Source organism: Tachysurus vachellii, chromosome 15 (genome assembly GCF_030014155.1).
Source record: "Tachysurus vachellii isolate PV-2020 chromosome 15, HZAU_Pvac_v1, whole genome shotgun sequence".
Taxonomy (NCBI): Eukaryota; Metazoa; Chordata; class Actinopteri; order Siluriformes; family Bagridae; genus Tachysurus; species Tachysurus vachellii.
The window spans coordinates 11,067,205-11,088,284 of record NC_083474.1 but is presented as its reverse complement, the minus strand read 5'-3'; the positions used below and the strand labels follow the sequence as shown (position 1 = coordinate 11,088,284).

Here is a 21,080-nt window from a genome sequence, read left to right as displayed (position 1 = left end):
GACTGTGCACGAAACGCATCATGAATTCCTGTATTCATGAAAATCGTGAACATAAAGAAAATTGTGTTTTGACAAGATGGGATCTGAATTTGCGAAGAGTCACAGTAGTAAAAACGACGAGCAGTCGCATGCGCCGCTGGAGGCAGTCGAACATAAGGCACTACAACACGCACACACACACACACACACACACACACATTCGCGCGCGCGCTGGAGAGGGTCGGCGCAAAAGACTGCACAAGTACAGACCCCAGCGCGCGCGCGTGCGTGTGTGTTCAGCAGAAGCCGTGTTTCCTGACTCCCTAGAGGCAGAATGCGCTGAGCATCCAGAAGCAGGGATTAGTGTGTGGAGGTCTGAGTCGGCTTGTGTCTCTACAGGCTGCTTCCCCGCTGCACTGAGACGTGCACGCCGTCCAAACTAACTGACACTCTCCTGTCTTCTGGACGGCGGGGAAACACACAAACACACCTGCGAAATGGCTAAAGAAACAAAAGGCAAAGGTGAGTCCCAGTTGCATTTACCCTTTTTATACGTAGCCTCGGTGTTGATATTCTGTCATGCTGTATTTCGTTAACAGGTAGAAACAGTCACCGCAGCGCGTGCGCTACTTTTCCTCTCTGATGTGCAGGAATGCGTGCAGTTAACAGTAATCGCAGTCAATACTAATCACGTGCTCAATGAGCATTTATAACAGGATTTACTGTTCACAAACTTAGATTTCGCACACACTAGAACGGCTTGAATCGATGTATTATTTAAGTCAGAGGGATAAAAGTAGCATAGGTTAAGATTTATTCTTAATTCAGATTATTGGGGATTATGCATGAAGTACATTTGCACAGATTTCTGGAGTCATTGTGGTGATTTTGATTGTTCTCTTTTTGCTTAAAATATTTCTCTCGTTTCTCCCTTTAAACAGTAGAAAAGCAGTTACAGTATATTCGAGAATTTAGCAAGATTGGAAGAGATCATTTTAAGGCAGGATGCAGTTTATAAATGGTTTATAAACAGGCCTTATTTTGGAGTTCAGATGCACAAGAGGATATGCATGATGCACATGAGACCCCATGACTATGAGACATACCTGACAATCAGCACAGGGCTGTCATTGATGGGTTTGCTTTGCATGCCATGTATACCATCAGATCATTGTTGTTTTAATAGATTATGACGGCTGGTAGTTTGCAGACATTTTCTCTATAGACAGTCTCTATTGTTTACAATATGATGTGTCAGCATCGTTTATAACTACAGACAGTGTAATGTTTCATAGCATTTTTCAGTCCCAAAATTTAAGAGCACGATATTGTAGGCATTTATTCTTTTTTCAGACAGATTTACAAAATGGTCAGCTTTCTCAGAATTCATTATTTTGTGTAGATTTGCTGTGCTTTTGTTTGGAATGTGTATGTACACACACACATACACACACATACACACACACACACTCACACACAAGTTTCTGCCGTTTTCCTGAACCTCTCTTACCATTCTGAGGTTTTCTTGTCCTCTCTATCTGGTTTTGTGCCAAAACCTATAAACCAATATTAAGCTTAACAAAAGAAACTGCTACCACAATGCTAAAGTCTTATTCACATTGGCAGAGCAAACTTTTGCCATGTTGTGTATAATCACAATAAGATGCTCACTTTGCATCTTACAGGCCTGTTTAGCATCTCGCATCTGTCCACATCTGCTGCCTTTAAACCTATATTGAAACCTTTCACTCTGTGGGTGACACCATTATAGAGTTCAGTGTTTTGGACCAGCATTAGTAGATCATTAGTGCACTATATTTGTAATCACACCTCTATAAGGGAATTCCTTCAACACGAAATAGTTATAATGACTTGTACTATCCTTAATATTGAGTTTAGCTGCAACGAAGGATTAAGTAAAACTGTTCAAAGGACTAACTGACTGATAATGTAGCAGTTATTTCCCTGTTTCAATGATTATACTTTAATTAAACCTACACTTAAGGTTGACAGATAATTTGAATATTCAGCTAAATTATGTTTAATAGCTTTTTTAAATGCAGAACATTGTATTACTCTGAATGTACTCATGAACCTTTCTGTAATATAATCCATGACATGCATCCTGACAGATGTTTGCAATCTTGTGTATATTATAACATCTTTTTTTGGTGTTGGTTAAGTAAATAACACATGAACTATTCAAATCCTTGATGTAGTTTTAATAATTCGACAATTGATTTATTTTAAATTAAATAAGACTAAATATTAAATAATTAGATTTGTGACTTTTAACTGCCCACTAGTACCTCAGTGAGACTATTTGGGAGCAAGTTCATTGAACATTTCATTCTGACTGGTTGATAGTTCTCTACAGCGTATGCCTGAGCAGGATGATCTTCAGTGTTCACAAGTATTTTTGTATGAGAACAAAATAAGCTTTGCAAGAGAAGATGGAATCCTGCTTGTGAATTTAAATATTATACTTTTGAATGTTCAGGATAAAATAATGAAAGTGATCTTTCATAGCAACCATTTGATTTAACATAGTTACCTTTAAGCACTATATTGCATTTACAGTATGTTGCATTTTATCTGCTGCTGTATGAAGGGTTTTTGCTAACAGCCTGTTCCACATCCACAGTTCATTTCATTACAGGGCTGTTCCCATCTCTCTCTCTCTCTCTCTCTCTCTCTCTCTCTCACACACACACACACACACACACACACACACACACAAACACGCACACACACATACACAGACACACACACAAGCAATATAGAAATATCGCTGTTTTATAACAGATTGATGTGGTGTATTTAAAATGAAAGAAATGTGGAGAGATAATTGTGGGGTTTTTCATTTACAAAGTAACAGGATTTCCAACACTAAATTAGAGCCATCTGTTTTTCTGCCAATCTTTCTTTATCAGATCTGTCATAATGTAGTCAAGTATCAAAAAACACAATTAATTTGACACATGGGTGACTGCACATCTGTGATGGTTAAAAATAATGTTTTCTTGCTGAACATTTAATTTTTTTTGTAAAACATCAAAGCAGACAATTGTGACAGATAAAAGCCTGATAATATAAATATACGTGTCTATTGTATGACTTAGTGAAGTACTCAAACCCTAACCCTAACCCTACCTATAATAACATAGAATACTGAAGGTTTCCATGATCCCTTATAGGAAATACCATTATCAGTGTGTATAGAGTATTCATTTTAAGAGCAGCATGGTTTGCCAGTAAATGCAGTAAATTAATTAAAGGTAATATGGAAACCAAAATTCATGTAAAAGATTTTGGTGTAATTTAATAATATTATAATATAAATAATATAATAAATCATTCTATAAAAAATAGATAAAATGATCTTTAATGTTGTGTTAGACTATAATGAAATACAATATGTGCTAATAGACACAAAATAATTTTTTTATCTGCAACAACTAACTTTGACAGGGGATCAAAAGCAGAGTTAAAAATAACATGCTGTGTTTCTGCTTTTTTCTGTTGTTGCTATGGTGATGTGAATGACTTCTCAAATGTCTAAATTGCCTAGCTTAAAAGAGTAAAGCATATGTAGATCTTTGTTACAAATCTTTTTCACTTGTGCCAGACTCAATGACAAGAGACACCAATTAATGATCTTTCAGTCCCAATGCAAATGCAATATGCATAATGAACACCCATGTGTTTTTGTGTAGATATTTATATTTTATTAAGGCTCTAATACAGCTTAACTGAAGCAGTCTTGAGATAAATAAATTAAGTCAGATAAATATTTCATTTAATATAATCAGAAACATATATGTTTAGTATAAGCCATTATCGTTTTAATGGAATCACATTTCATCAATTATTTTGATTTTTTTTTAACAGTGTTTATTATATTAATATATGTAGTGTATATAGTATTTTAATATATAATATATATGTTTGGGATTGATAAGGTAACACTATATCCAACGTTCTTAAGGGCTTTAAATCAAACAATCCATTTCAGTTCTCTCTAAAATGTTTGTGTGCACTGCCTAATTTGCACAACCATTTGGATGTAGTACTGAGCTAAAAATAGACTTCCATGGGAGGCAATAACAGACAGCAGGTCCGTGTTCGCCACTACCCTGCAGTCTTTTGTGAGCAGGAGATGGAGAGTAAGTTAGAAAGACAGGGAGCAAACAATCCCACAACCATTCATGACTGCTTCAGACACTGCTGTTTAGATATATCCGTGAGAATGTAAGAATGAGAGCTATTTCCTTTTGTAGCTATGGTTCTGTAAACAACACTGTTACTCCTCGTAGAGTGATACGTCATGGTAGGGGATGGGTGTTCAATTTGTCTGGAGACAAAGGGGGCAATCAATTCAGACACATATTCTGACATTGGTGAGGCAGGAGCTGAACATGGGGATTCAACTACTAGGTCATTGTCTACTTGAAATCCCCCGGTTGCATCTAAAGACATAGCATTCTGGTACTCCATCAAGGAGATGCTGTATCTTTTAGATGATCAATGCTGAAGCAGTGAGCATAGCTGGTACCCATTTTCGGCTTCAGATATCAGTTGCACAGGCATGAATTTTGCAGCCTGGATTTCTACAGTAAGCCACACATGGTATGAACCCAACAAAAAGATCTATTGCTGTAAGCAGTGAACTGTGGAGTCCAATCACTCCTCATGGATAGCATCCCCAGAGTCCAGTTCTTACGATGATGCATAAACAATAAAGAGAGCAGAGTTTAACATACTTATCAAGTTTTGATATCAATGCTAATTGTGTGAAATGCCTGCTGAAAATGGACTAGCTTTAGGCAATGATTTTGATGTAATTCCTTAAAAATCCAGTTACAGATTAGCAGATGAATACAGCTAACCATATTGAAGCTTGTTTGGATTTTTGGTTTCTGAAAAACAGCAATCTGAACTTAACTCCAAACCATATGACAATTAACACCCCTAGAAGATACAAGAAGTGGCTTTAGATGATAGGAAAACTGTAGCTCTGATTGAAGTCAGAAGCTGATATGCACAAAAATACAAAAAAACAAAAAAAACACATGGTGGTTAGGAGTGGTGTAATAGTATTTAAATTTATTCAATCAATTATATCATTAGAAGAGTTCGTTCAGCCAGTCGATTATAGATTGTACTCTATACAGTAGCATATATTGTATTGTGGGCTACTGAGACATAAAGAAAGTTGAATAAGGACCACACATCCAGTATTTGTAACTACCTCAAAGCAGTGACAGAACAATAGTAACAGTCTGTTCATTATGTTGGAACTGTAGTCTTTATATTTATTATTTACGTTTCAAACTGGGTGTCTACAACTGTACAGTACTGTCAGTAGTTAAAAGGAGTCATAATTGGATTTTTCACAATCCACATCACAGAATAAAGAGGTGAGATCAGCGTTTCAGACAGTTTCTGGAACAACGGCTCCATAACAACTGGTTTCACACAACACAAGGATAGAGCCCTGAGGACTGGGTTGAGAAGCACTGCTTTATAAAGCCTTTCAAGTGAACCCGTTGGTTATTCCAATTCAAAATCTATTAACTTAGAAAACTAGAATCAGAGAGAATCAGTTTGTATTGTTATGTGCAAGTTTGTATCATGTTATGACAGCTTTATTATTTTGTAGCAACACATTTTTTGAAATCTCTAATTTAACCCATGCTTGAGTATTTTTGTATACTCTATTGATATTATATACCATTTTTGTGTTTCCCGGTAAACTACTCAAACCCATTTAAAGCAGCTCAGTTTGAATTCATTCAGTGCTGTGACCATGTAATCAAATTTATAGTTGTTTTTACTTCCCAGCTTGGCTGCTGTCTCAATAGCCCCCCAACATCCACCCCAACCCAATTCTTAAAGTCATTTAGTCCGCATGCTTCCTGTGTACGGTACTTTATGTGTCTTGTTCTACTTTGCATTCTCTTCCAAAAATAATATCTAACTAAAGAATGCAGTGTAGTGATGTTTTTGTCTTTGAAACATAAGCACACTTGAACATTTTATTAGCACCTCAACGTTTTCAGGGTTAGAGGGCCATATGCAGCATTTCACAGTGGAGAGTGCCACTTCAGGCAGAGAGCTACCAGATGGGAGTGTTTACCAGCCACACTGCACATATGCTGTGGGGAAACACAATCATAGAGGTGACATATTTGAAGGTGTGTGTGTGTGTCTGGTGTGTGTGTGCATTTTTTTTGAGATGCCACTGGTAGTTTAGCAGAAAAGCTGATTGTCATGTTTAATGGTCCTCACTTCTAGAAGCTCAGACCTCCAGATAGGAGTGAAATTAAAAGACTCAAATGGATTGACTTTATCTTACAATCTCGTTATCTAAATGGTTCTAAATCAGGAGCATGCACTTAAATGTTGCCATATCGTTTGAAACCGTCTAAACATAACCGCCTCAGTAATCTATTAAGCAAGTATTTAACCGTTTTCAGATAACGTTATTACAGTTGTCGTTTTTGAGTGGAAAAACTTTATCCAGTTTTAACAATATACATATTACCATTGCTCTCTTATTGCCATCATTTGAAATTCAGTCTGTGGGATTTATGCTATTTCTATTTATGGTGCATGTTTACATTTACAGCATTTAGCATGTTCAGTGTGGGCAGACAGAAATGAAGATCACGGAGCACAGCCTGTGTGACCGTTATTTTTTAATAGCATGCTTCAGTTATAACTTCAGTTATTTATTCCAGAGAGAAGCAAGTACAGCTTGCCCCCTTTTTGTTTTCTATTGCTTATGCAAGGGTTCAACTAAAGTTCAAATAAAAGCAGCATGAACCCTTTTCCCAGAATTTGGTCCCATCTCCTAACTTGCTATAATGTAAGTGAGCAACCTTTATATTGAAAAAGAAGTCAGGCCCTTTGCTTCTAGATTTTATTAAAAAGAAAACAAAGACTGTCTTAGAACCATTTCATCACTTTTCCTTTATATTTATGAGTTAGACGGAATGAAAACAGGCATGCAAACCAAGCTATGTGGTGAAAAGAAACAGCACTTCCACTGCCTCCAATAGCAAGAGACTGCCTAAGCATCAACATTTTTGTAAAACATCTTTGTCCAATTTACAGGAGATTTAGAGTTTCTTCCTTTTAAATGGACATAGAGTGTTATAACTGAGGACATTTTTGTGTGCATGAAATAGTATTAAATTTCCTCCACTAGAAAGTATAATCTCCCTGAAAACATACTGTGAGCAGACCAGCACAGCTCTGACTCCGTTAGTCTAAATTAAACTATAAACTATATAGAAAACAATCAATGTTCTTCCACCTTGAGATACTTCTTTCACTAGTCTAAGTCACTCTTTTGTGTTGTTAGGGTTAGGGTTTAGATCACAAACGAATGATCTTTGTAAGACTAGACATTTGAGATTTGACAGAAACTAATAAGCTGCAACAAATGGTACGAGATGTGCTTATTGAAAACAATGAACTTACACGACATTTTCAAAGGCTGGTGAACACCTGATCACCTGACCTGAACATCCTCTTCCAGATTTATTTCCCCTTTTGCTGTTATGACTTCCACTTTTATACAGTAACTGATTTAGACTGATTGATCAGGTGTCCACATTTGGCAATAGAAGTGTATGTTTAAAAAGATTTTTATTTTGATGTTGATTTTTAATGTTAAAATATATATTTAATTTTACATAATTTGTAATAATTTAGCCTTAGAAATCATATAGCAAGACTTTGTTAAATGATGTAATTATCAATAAACAAGAAATAATACACTTTTTATACATGAAACAGTTTTTTTATCAACATTTATTACACAAAAGTAAGTACATTTTATTTATCCATATTTTTTGGGATGCAAACAGTAAACCAAAAACCCTGTAACTGGGTATAAAAACGGACCCAAACGTAGGACAGCTAAACAAAAACAGGATTTATTAACTAAAAGAACACTAAACAGGACAAAGACAAAACCAGACGAAGACAACAGTAGATTCCGTGCTGCACAAGGCCACGTGGCACAGTTAAATAGACAAAGGTAATAACAATGGGAAACAGGTGTGTGGAGACGGGAGGAGCAGACAAAGGCGGGGCAGACACGTGACGAGGAACATAAACAAATCCACGTGGCCAAAGTCTGGGCTAAGTCCTGACAGTACCCCCCCTCAAGGCGCGGCTCCCGACGCGCCAATCCGTCCTGACAGTCCAGACGGGGTCCAGGTGGGGGGAGCAAGGCACACGGCGAGGCAGGCAGGGGGAGCAAGGCACAAGGCGAGGCAGGCGGGGGGAGCAAGGCACACGGCGAGGCAGGCGGGGGAGCGAGGCAGGCAGGGGAGCAAGGCACACGGCGATGCAAGTGGGGGGAGCAAGGCACTAGGCGGCACAGCCAGAGGGGCCAAGCGACGTCCACAGCCGAACAGGAGGGCCGAGCAACGTCCACAGCTGAACAGGAGGGCCAAGCGATGTCCACAGCCCAACAGGAGGGCCGATAGTGCGAGGCGGTATGAGACGGGATTGATCTGCCTGAGTATTCGGAATGGCCCCACGTACCTGGGGCTGAGTTTACGGCAGGGTAGGTGGAGGCGGATGTCGCGGGTTGAAAGCCAAACCCACTGACGGGGTTGGTACTCGGGATGTTCCCTGCGGTGTCTGTCAGCCTGGGTTTTCTGTGCCCTGATAGCTCTCCGTAACTGTCGATGTGCCGCAGCCCACGTCTCCTTGCTCCAGCGAAACCAATCGTCTACGGCTGGCAGATCGGTGGGTGTGTCGGACCACGGGAATAAGGAGGGTTGGTAGCCTAGGACGCACTGAAAGGGTGTTTGATTAGAGAATTTTGGGCATATTCTGCCCACATCAGGTACTTATTCCAATCATTTTGATTGTGTTGACAATATGTATGGAGAAAGCGGATGACTTCCTGGTTGAGGCGTTCGGACTGACTGTTGGACTGTGGGTGGTATATTTAACCACCTGAAGAAGGCCATCCAGACCCGCGAGGTGAACTGAGAACCCCTGTCCGAGACGATGTCCTCGGGCAGACCATAAAAGCGGAAAACGTGGTTACATAGCATTTACGCTGTCTCGAAGGCGGTGGGGAGCTTGATTAGTGGGATCAGTCAGCACGCTTTCGAGAACCGGGCGATGACGGTCAGAATGGCTGTGTGGTTGTTTGATCGAGGCAGGTCTGTGATGAAATCCAGTGTGATGTGTGACCAGGGTCGTTGTGGCACTGGTAGAGGCAGTAACAGGCCCGCGGGGCATTGATGCGAGGCTTTGGAGGTGTGGCATACCGTGCAGCTTCGGACGTACTCGCGTGTGTCCGCGGCCAGTGACTGCCACCAGAACTCATTCTGGACCAGGTGGGTTGTTCCCGTGATGCCGGGGTGACCGGAGGCAGGACTCGTGTGTAGCAGGTTAAGGAGCGGAGTGCGCAGGTGCTCAGGCACGTATGTCCTGGTGGTCGGGCATTCGATCGGTGGCGGCGTTTGTGTGTTGGCTTGGGCGATCTCGGTCAAGATGTCCCACTGAATGGGTGCGTCAGGTGACAGAATGATTCGCCAACAACTCGGACCCAGCAGGATAGCTTTAGCTTGGACCGGGCAATGTGGGAGCATTTTTTTCTTTTTTCTTATTGGACCTTTTTTCCATGGACTTCGCGGTTTATGGTGATATCGGTCCGCATTTTTCCAGTGAGGGACGCCGCTCCGCTTCCGGTTTCTCCGCGGGGGGCACCGCCTCACTTCCTGGATGCGGGCCAAGTCACCAGCCCGATTTTTGTTTTGTTTTTTCGCTGTCCTGTCGCTTCACCTTCGGTTTCCGTGGAGGACACTGCCCCACTTCCTGTCCGCGGGGGGTGTTGCAGGCCCGTGTTTTGCACCTTGGATTTTTCTGTTCTGTGGAGGAGGATTTATTTATTTATTTATTAATTATTTATGGACGGCGCTCGGCCCCCCTGTTCGGCTGTGCCTCGCCGTGTGCCTCGCTCCCCCCATCTGCCTTCGCTGTGTGCCTCGCTCCCCCCATCTGCCTTCGCCATGTGCCTCCCCCCCTCCTCCTGGACCTTGTCAGGATTTGGCGCTTTGGGAGCCGTGCCTCAAAGGGGGGGGTACTGTCAGGGATCAGCCCGGACTTCTGGCCATGTGCTTCTGTTGTTGTTGTCATGTGTCTGCCCTGCCTTCGTCTGTTCCTCCCTGTCTCCACACCTGTTCCTAATTGTATCTGATTGTCTTTTGTATTTAAGTGTGCCATTAGAATCAATAGTTATATGTGGTCATGTCTAGTCTTCTATAAAGGTTAGCAGGTCTGATTGTTTACCATGATAGTGTCATACTGTGTATAGACAATTAAATCATTATATCACACAAGACTAATAGTGATACTATAGCTAGTAAACATTTACAATTTTTTCCTTTTTACTTTCTTTGCTGATAAATTTGTTGTCACTTTAAATATCTGGCTATTTTCTAATATAAAGAACCACTTGACATGGTGTTGCACAAAAAAAAACAAATGCTATTAGACTAGACAATGGAAAACATTCTCAAGTCAGTCTCGGTGCTAAGCACTGAAGTTCATTTTCAGACCAGACCAGGCTGTAAAACATTTTGGAAGTCACAATCCCTGTTGTGCTTTTTCACCCACACCAATGTAGGCACTTTTATTTCTTGCGATTGGAAATAGCAGCTGAGTTCAATGGCAAAAGAAAGGCTTCTGACCCAGCAAATGAACAAAACACCAGCATAAGCAAATTAAACCTACACCTTTATGAAAATTGAGCCCATTGTTATTGTTTTAATTAACCCTATTGTCTTTCTCTGTCATTAAATTAAAAGGCTATTAACATTGATTTGAGTGGATCAGAACAACAGGGACCTTTGCCCTGACCCTCAATTTATGAACCCATTAAAAATTTTATGCCTTTATGCCTAAGGAATTCATAAGATTCTGTACATCTCTGTTATTATGTTGGCTTTGTAGAAGCCAAAATTCTGATTTCCTATTTAAGCTTAGACAAAAATTTATCAAATTTAATGCGGCCTAGGGCTTTCGAGCCACATGCGCCAAATTCGGATATGTTGTAGAACCTGGTCTGAAGTTTGTTGCTATTACTTTTCTAAGCGATCTGAGTATTGGTACTTCCGGTATCGGGTCTCAAAGTGGCCTTTTTTCCCATAGACTCCCATTATAAACTTTGGTGGTTTATAACTTGGCAAGCCTTCGAACTATCTACACCAAACTCGGCCAGCTCCTTTAGGGTGATACTCTGAACAAAGATTTAAATTGGTGTACCGACTGGCCTTCTGGTTGTGCCGCAGCCCCGCCCCCAAAATATGCAAAATCAAAAAACTTTTTACAACATGGACATGTGACATATCAAAACAATCAGAACAATAAGGGGAACTTCCCCACGTGTATTCTGATGATGTCACGTGATGTCACGTGAAAATAAATATTTTTGCACAACATGGGCATGTGATATATCAAAACACTCAGCCCAATGAGCGGAACTTCCTCAGGAGTATTCGGATGACATCACATGCTCATCTCCACTTGCCTCCAAATGTTTTGTCACCCTATCTTTCTGTCCACTTGCCTCCAAAAGTAACACTGACCCTAATGTCGACTCGCCTCCAAAAATCAATGGCCTTTGCGAATACTTGCCTCATCAAAGCCAACATCAAAGTTTGTCGCGACGAACTTTACAAATCTAGTTAAGTTTTGCATTTTAATTAGATACTTTTTGTTATTGTTGAATGCACTATTTCAGTCTGGATTAACTGTCTGACCCACAATAAACACCCTTGTTATTTACATAGGCTGTTTTCTGTTCTCATTTTTCTTTCTTCCCTGTAGTGACTTTACGCAAGCACAGCACGTCCCACTGGTGTATGCATAACATCACCCAAGAATCCATGGACAGCTCTGATGATGAGTTTTTTGATGCCCGAGGTTAGTGTCATGTTCCCCTAATGGTGTCCGTAATTCAGTTTTTCATCTCTGTTTTTTTTTCTTGCCTTTTTTGCATTTTTTTTTCTTTAGCCTCTTTTTAGTTACTCAAGGTGTTACTCAATAACATATCTTTAGATTTCCTTTCTGTATTTGACATATTGAAACCTTTTTTAGCAAAGTAAATATAGCAAAGTAAAACATAATTCTATGCTTGATTTTTTTATTTTATTTTTGATCTGACGTGCATGAACCAAGACTATTTTACCAACAGGACTATTTTATAACAAAAGCATACTATTTTACCACTTAGGTTATATGACATAAATGACATTCAAGACTTCCTCTATAAGCATCAAAGTAATGATAGAATATGTATGCATATTACTCAGTGATTCTTTTACTTTATATTTTGCTTTTGTTTTTGTTCATTCCTGCTAATATTCATCTTGACTCAGGAATCATTTTTTATTTAGCTCAAAATGACACTGGCTGTTTATTTACTATACTACTTCATTCCACATCAGTGCATCACTCTCTTCTCCCACTAATTCCCTGTTCCTCATTTCACTGATTTTGAAGGATGGCCTACTGTATGACATTTTCTTTCCATTGTTTTTCTTAGGAGTTCATAGGAGTTCATGTGGTATTTTTATCACCAAAACATGATTGATATTTTTTTCCAAAACCTTGTCCTAGACTTGTTTTTATAGCTCCTTGGTGTTCTTTGGTTTTCTGGAATACATTCTAGTAATTATGTAATTTCTGGTTATATCAGAATTAATTCAAGGGGGTGTAGGTGTTTGTATATGATTTCCCTATGATTCATTGCCCACAGACAAAGAATTTTCAAAAGGTTTATTTACTTCCCTCTGAATAATACAGTTCACCAAGTGGTTCACCAAGTGGCTTTAAATAGCCACTGGACCCAAGCCATGAGAAAAGACTTATGTCAACATAGAGCATTAAATGCAGAATGTAGAAGTAATATGCTTGCATTATCAACACTTCAGGCACAGAGAAGCGGCCTCTGTATTGACCTGCTTGATAGTCATGTTCTCAGTAGAGCTGGGAAATTGCATAATTCAGCATTTTCACAGTAGAGAATTACTATAAAGTACCCCTCAGTGGTGATATGGGGAGTTTATATAATTTTAGGCATACCTTGGTAAATTAGTAGCTGTATCAAACTACAGAAAGGCTGCAAATCCCAGAACAATTAACTGAATTTACCAATAAAGCTGATGCCAGCAGATGCATGGAAATGCACAGCAGGTGCACAGCTTTCATTGTTTTGGCCACTACGTTTCTCAGAAGATACATGTGGCTAAAAATGATGTCATTTTCACCTTACAAACTTTGCACAAAACTAATTTTGTATGAATGGTATAATTGCTTATGGGGGTTCTACAGTTAAGGCCAAAAGTTTACACTTACATCTGTGTTAAAGTTTTACAATGTAGAACCTTTATTGACATCTAGACAAACTACTATTTTGAAAACTTTTAATGAACACAGTTGCCCTAAGTATATTTGCAATAGACCTGTCTATTTGCTGTAATGTGTAATATGAATCCAACATGAAATTATACATAGCATCCCTTAAATGTATTTATTTATATTTATATATCTCTGAAAACCATTTTTCTTGTGGCTGCTCACTTATCTACTCCTTGCTTGTTTATCTCTCTATAAATCATTAGTCTAATCAAAATCTATGTTGAAAGACATCTTTTAAGATTCATTTAAGATTGAAGGGCTTGTCGAATGACTTTATAGTGTAGGTGGGATTATATTGTGTGGGAAATACAGCCTTTCGTTTGTGTTCAGCATCAGGTGTTTGGATTGGATCATCAAATCTATGACTATGATAGGCAGATGACAGCAGATCCCCTGGCACTCAGATTTCCTAAACAAACAGATGGACTAATCACAATCTCTGAATGTGTTTACAGAACAGAGTGTGAACAGTCATGTCATAATTTAGTTGTCTAATAAATAAAATATTGTCAGACTCTATAAATGCCTGTTTTTATATTATTCTGGTATTTTGTGTTATTGGAGGGTCTATATAGCACATCTCAAACCAAATTTATTCCTAAAATGCCTACTATATATTATAATGATTTTCTTTAGGGTGCACTTTTAAACCTCTCCAAACCAAAGCATGTTATTACTGAGACGGGCAACTACTGTATTTAGGAATATTTATAAGCACATCTCAAGTGATCATTGCTATTCATTATTTGGACTATTTTAGTCCTAAAATACAATATAGCATGACCGAATGACGCAGATACAGGTAGCAAAATATTCAGCAATGAAGGTGGCAAGAAGATTGCGAGTGATGACTATTAAATTTTAGCAGCGGCAGTCCACTTAGTCATACTAGTCATCAATGTAATTTTCACTTACTGTAGTCAAATGAGCTAGTGAATGACATGCCCATCAGAGGGAGATGAATTTTGCAAGTCAATATATAACCTTGATATAACTTCTGCTCCACATTTTAGCACGTGCTTTAAAAACGTCAATAATACCTTAATAACAGCTTTACTGTATTACTATTGTATGGTTGCGTTTTAGTGTTGCTGTCTGTAAGTTCCAGAACACATACTATTTTTAATGGTTATTTAAGGGTTCATTGGAGGGTCCCTAGCATGTACTTGGAACCCTTCCTGAAACACTGTATTGTATGGTTCTACATGAGGTTTTAGGTTGTCAAAGTGGCATTTTCTAATTTTCTATAGCAATACAATATTGTATCATAGTTATTAATATTGTTATTAATATTTTTTTATTCTGAGCAGTCTGTCTTATAGTTCAGTAGCCATGTTTCTCTTATCAAAGTCTTGAAAATGAGCAGGATGTAATTTAGCTTTTAACTGCTTTTCAAGGTATCTTTTTTCTTTTAAATATTGACTACCTTTGGTTGCCTTTATTTTATTTCGAATTATTTAGATAACTGTATGATATTTTGCATCATGAATTTCTACACCATATCATTAATAATTTCTTATGTGGTTTCTTTGATTGCCTTCTTCACAAGAAGCTTTTTAAAGCAACCATTATATTTGTTATGGGTGAGAGAGGGGATTATATATGGTGGTTGATGAGGTTGAAACGCGAGTCCGGTGTGTGTAATTAGTACGCCGGCGAGCCGCTCCGTGCGGGCGGGGCACGCACGGGAGAAGAGTCAGGTAGCTCCCTGACACCACCCCCTCCCCCAGGGCGCCGGGCGGTGCGGGTGGGCAGCATGGAACTCTGCTAGCAGACCCGGGTCCAGCACGTCCTGCCGTGCTACCCAAGACCGATCCTCAGCGTCGTAACCTTCCCAGTCCACCAGGTATTCGAGGCTACCACCGTGCCGTCTGGAGTCACGGGGCCACCTGGAGGGCGAGAAATGGGCGAGACACACGGTTTCAGCAGGGACACGTGAAAGGTTGGGTGTATGCGGTACCTCTGTGGCAGCTCCAGCCGGTAGGACATGTCACTGATCTTCCTGGAGATCCTGAATGGCCCAATGAACCGGGGGCTGAGCTTGCGGCACGGCAGTTTCATCTTCAGGTCCTTTGTAGAGAGCCACACTCGATCCCCGGGGCGGTAACTAGGAGCCTCCAGACGTCTCGCGTCAGCGTGCCGGCGGGTGTTGCGGAGGGCCCGACACAACTGGGTGTGCGCCGATTGCCAGACCCGGTTGCTCTCCCGGAACCAGGCGTCCACCGAAGGCACGTCGCTGGGCTGGTCCGACCATGGGAACAAGGGCGGCTGGAACCCCAGCACGCATTGGAAAGGGGTGAGGCCCGTGGAGTCCTGGCGAAGCGAGTTCTGAGCATACTCCGCCCAGGGCAAGAAACGTGCCCAATCTCCCTGATCTTGGCTGCAGTAAGTCCTCAAGTACCTGTTCAGCTCCTGAATCTTGCGTTCCGCCTGGCCGTTGGACTGAGGGTGGTAACCTGAGGTCAGATTCACTGACACTCCCAGGAGCTGGAAGAAGGCACGCCAAACCCGAGATGAGAACTGGGGCCCACGGTCCGAAACTATCTCCTCCGGGAGACCGAAATTCCTGAACACATGATGAAACAGGGCCTCGGCTGTCTCGAGGGCCGTGGGCAGCCCCTTCAGAGGCACAAGTCGGCAGGCTTTAGAGAAGCGGTCCACCGCTACCAGGATACACGTGTTACCCCCTGACCGTGGCAAGTCGGTCAAGAAGTCGATCCCTAGGTGTGACCAGGGGCGCCGAGGGACGGGGAGCGGCACCAACTTGCCGACGGGCAGGTGGCGAGGTACCTTGGCCATGGCGCAGGTGGAACACTCCTGGACATAGCGGGTAACCTCTTCTGCCATCCTCGGCCACCAGTAGCGAGCCTGAAGGAGCTGGACTGTCCTCCTCTCTCCTGGGTGGCCCGTGCCCGGTACCTCATGCACCGACTGGATTAGCCCACCACGGCAGGATGTGGGAACAAAGACCCTTCCCTCAGGGCAGCCTCCGGGGGCGGGCTCCTGGATGGAGGCAGCACGGATCTCGCTGTCCATGTCCCAGACAATAGGTCCCACGACGATCGAAGGGGGAAGAATGGGGTCCGGATGTCTGGGTTCCTCAGGCCCGAACATCCGGGACAGGGCGTCGGCCTTTCCGTTAAGTGCCCCAGCTCGGTAGGTGACGTGAAATTGGAACCGAGTGAAGAAGAGGGCCCAGCAAGCCTGCCTGGCATTGAGTCTCCGGGCCTCCCGCAGGTACTGGAGATTCTTGTGGTCTGTGACCACAGTAAACGGGTGCTCTGCACCCTCCAACCAGTGCCTCCACTCATCCAGGGCGAGCTTAATAGCCAGAAGCTCACGGTTCCCGATGTCGTAGTTCTGCTCTGCCGCCGAGAGCTTGTGTGAGAAGAAAGCGCACGGGTGGAGCTGTGGTGGGGTGCCTGATCGCTGAGAGAGAGCGGCCCCCACCCCCGTCGAGGAGGCGTCCACCTCCACCACAAAGGGCCTTCGGGGGTCTGGATGACGCAACACGGGAGCGGAGCAAAAGCGCTGGCGGAGCTCCTCAAACACCCCCTGGGCCTCCTTGGTCCACCTCAGGGTCCCCATGCTGACTAGTCTTGAAAGATTGGTTGTTTATGTATTCATAGCCTTTCTAGTGTTTTACCTATTACAGTCCAAAAGCACAGCTAAATACTATGGGAAGTAAAAGGTACATCCACCTTAAAAAGGCACAATATAGCAATATTGAAAGATGATTTAGACAATAGAAAAAATGTAATATAAAATAATTGGTCAAATAATTTGAGTAAAGCTAGCATTCCAAATGTCTGGAAGTTTCACTCTTATTATAGACAATTCCCAAAGGGCCCATTACTTCCTCCTTTAAAGCTACAACCCCAGTGTGCATTATTTTGACATTACATCAAAGTAAATACAACAAGAAAATCTGGAACTGCTTTTGGAAGAAAAATTATTGAGGGAAATGTGGATAAGATGTATGTTGTATAGCTGTATACAGTATCTACATGCAATTTTCTATGCCAGTTAAGAAACTGGTTATCTCATTAGGCTTTAATCTAAGGAATTGTTAGAAAATGCTTCATTAATTAATGAGCTGGCCATGAAAGGACTAAAGCAGTACTATGTTGGGAATAAAGTCACTTTATTGCAGAACTAAAGGATCTCTGTTTTGGCACTACAGTATCACCATGCCAGGTCTAAAGCAGCTCCATGGCTGGATTAAAATACTGTCCATGGCCAAAGGTTTGTGGACAGTTGACCATCACACCCATATTTGGTACTTCCCCAAACCATTGCTAAGAACTTGGAAAGACACAACTGACCACCAGATCTGAAATGGGATTTTCAACAAGCACATTTAGTGTATCCATATTAGCATATTAATTCCCAGATCTTTCATTCAGGGTACTATGAAGTGCTTATTATGTACAGTCCTTACAATTTGAAAATACAAAAAGGTAAAATACAAAAGATAAAAATAATGATCTTCCTAATAATCTCCATGTTACTTCCTTCCTTCCTTCCTTTTCTTTCTTCTAATTTAAATCTAATTTTTGTCTGATTTAGAATTTACTTTGATCTCTTTTGTTGATCTGATCTTTTGATCTTGTTTGTTTTATAAGATCTGATCTTTTTTTTTGTAGGAGCAATCTAATGCTTTCATTGAGGTGCATGATTTTTTTCTGGGATTCATCTCTCTACCTTTTATTTCAGAAATTCTTCAAACAGAAGAGATCACTTTTCTTTCTCTTCTGTATATCCAACTATATTTCACAATCTCATACAGCTCTCACTGTTTCATTAGCTAGAATGATCAGGTCCATTACTTGCTAAATGACAATAAGATCATAGCCATTGGGGCTCTTTAGAATTGCTGCAACTGTCATTTATATTAGTGTGAATGTATGTCCAAACTGTACAGTCTACTGAATGCATTGAAGTGACAGGATGTGGGAGAGTGTGAGGCGAAGTCCAATGGCAGCAGAGCTTGATGGAGGCAAGCAGATCTGACAGAGGGCTTTCACAGCCTCCCATCCACATTCTGCACTCGAGGAGAAAATTCTGAACATGTTGCTGTCACACAATGCATACTGATCTGTCAACTGTTCCATCCTGTCTTGCACAGACATGCTCTGTGTCTGTTGTCTCCCAAAAACAGTGGCTTGTCATTAGTCACATTGACAGTGCAGTTGGAGAACATAAATGGACTTTAATCTACATTTGATGTCTGCAGTTTGTTTCTCTTCTCAGATTACTACAGCGCAAAAGACAATAATGCAAGAATGGATCAGCCAGAAAGAAGTCTTACTGTATGTCATTTGTCTGATAATCCTCATATATAAACTGTTGTCTATATGATGTTTCCTACAGAGGTGTTAGAAGGGAAGACTGCTATGCTGCTGGGAATGAGTCAGTGGAACTCTAATGACCTGGTAGAACAGATTGAGACTTTGGGCCAGATTGACCAGACTCAAGGTAAGAGCAAAGGGACTGTGTATCCAGTTTTGCTGTCACTCAAACAACTCCCTAAAGCGTCACTGCTAGAAATATTATTATATCACGTTAACGACTAAGAACAAAACTGTAAGAACAAATACGGGTGCAGAACGAATGTTTGTGTTTCCCACGTTTGTTTTTAGGTGTAGAACTATTTTATTGATATAAAAGTTTTAAACATACACATTAGATAGTGCTAATGATTTAGCTAGCTCAAATAAAATAACTATATATTAATATGATGGCTATTGGCTAAAATGGCAGAAAAACAAATAGAAATATTTTATGGAGGAAAAAAGTATCTAATATGTGAGAGGGCTACAAAAAATATCCAAAACATCAGTTGTACCATAGAACACTTTGACGGACCACAGTGACATTATAAGGATGTCCCTCTAAAACTGATGAAAGGACAAAATGCAAAATTTAATGAACTGAAAATTAGGCTGTCTAGCTAAAAGTAAAATGTGGCAAATTTGTTATGATCAAAGCCCAATAGAAATTTTTAATCATACATACAAAACAAGACAGCTTATCACCCAGAAAACACCAAGCATACCCGTGGTGAAACATGATGGTGGCAGCACCATGCTATGGTGCTACTGCTTCTCAGCTGGGAATAGGACTCTAGTCATGAAAATCAGCATTAATATCATGTCATTCATCAAAAATACACACAAATTATTGAAGAGAAACAGCAGGACTACTAAACTCTGGCTTTCTACATGTGCATGTCCATGTACAGTTTTTTTTTAATGAAATGTGTTTATTGGTCTTATTTAAATTTGATACAGGCCTTATTTAAGATTCTCGATGTACAGGGAATGCAGCGATTTGGATCTATTTCAATATGAACAGTGAAGATGAAGAATGAAGTTGTATTTTGAACAAGCAATCTGAACTTCTTAACAAAAAAACTGTATTTTGCATTTGCTCTCAACGAATTCATAATGAGTCATTGGTGTTTTGGAGTTGAAAATTTCCCTGATTACTCATTACATTTCTGTGGAGCGTTTTTGGTAACTGGATTGCTCATTAACTTCAATCCACGTCAAATGTGAAATTCATTGTCACATCTTATTCTGATTGAATAACTGAGATATGAGGTGGGGAAAACATGAGGCCTATGTACATTTGCTTAAGTAATCATATCTGTCCTTCAGTTACATATTGAAGTAAGATGTGATTTTTGAAAGCAAATTAACCAGGTTCAATTTCCACTTATTGCTTGTCTCTCTCTGCTACTTGGCTCCTTGTTTCCTATATTTTACTGAGTGTTATAGCACCAAATTTTATTTAAATGTTTTGGAAATATAATATTCTATATAAAAATTCATAATAGAGTTCATATTTATTATACCACATGCAATGCAGTGGAATTTTTGTTTTTTTGTCTTTGTGTTCTTGCACACTGGGTTGAAATGGAAGAAAGCAGAGAGAGCAAGCTTGGATTCCATGTTTCTAAATGGACTGAGCGTGTAAAGGAGTAGGTGTTCAGTGGGTGATAGATTAATTAGTCTGTCAAAGCCTGGTGTGCCAAAGGCAGACATTAATTAGGAAATGCTGCAGAAAAGGCTCTAAAATGCCAGTGGTGGGTGTTCCAGTGCTAGCAGACACAAGCTGTTAAATGTTCTGAGCTGTTCTTCAGGGTTTGCAGTTCATTGCTTTTAGGTATATTCTTTTACACAGTCTCTGGAGTTTCATTTTGCAGTTCATTTCTATCCTGTGTAATTTACCGTTTATTTGACTTTTATGCTTTCAGAGGTTTAGACAGTACTATTTGTTCTGTAATGCTCTGTGTGAAAGCAGATGTCAAATGTTTGAGAAAATATTTTACACAGATGAGAAAATGAAGATGCTCTAAAGAGAAATCAGATCATTTTTCAGCCACACCAATTGCCGACAGATGTATGGATTTACACACAGCCATGCAATCTCCGCAGGGCAAAAACTGGCAGTAGAACGGGTCAGACTGAAGAGCTCAATGACCTTAAGCGTAAATGCACTTGTCACTGAGTGGGCAGACATCCACACAGTTATGCTTCACAGCTGGGATTTGGGGAGGGGATAGGTTGTAGACTTGAAGGGTCCAACAAGCTCCTGTAGGTATAATTGTCAACCTTGTATTCACTAAATAAACACAG

At 40.5% G+C, this 21,080-nt stretch overlaps 1 protein-coding gene across 3 annotated transcripts in view; it reads left to right on the top strand.

The window, feature by feature from the left end:
• Positions 1–200: 200 nt before the first annotated feature.
• Positions 201–21,080, top strand: part of pitpnm3 (PITPNM family member 3) — a 50,223-nt gene continuing 29,343 nt past the window's right edge. For all 3 annotated transcript variants that reach the window (XM_060887711.1, XM_060887710.1, XM_060887709.1), the window contains exons 1-3: positions 201–501; positions 11,845–11,940; positions 18,811–18,915. In XM_060887711.1, coding sequence (XP_060743694.1) covers positions 477–501; positions 11,845–11,940; positions 18,811–18,915 — 226 coding nt within the window. In that variant the 5' untranslated portion in view covers positions 201–476. The remainder of the gene's footprint in view (positions 502–11,844; positions 11,941–18,810; positions 18,916–21,080) is intronic.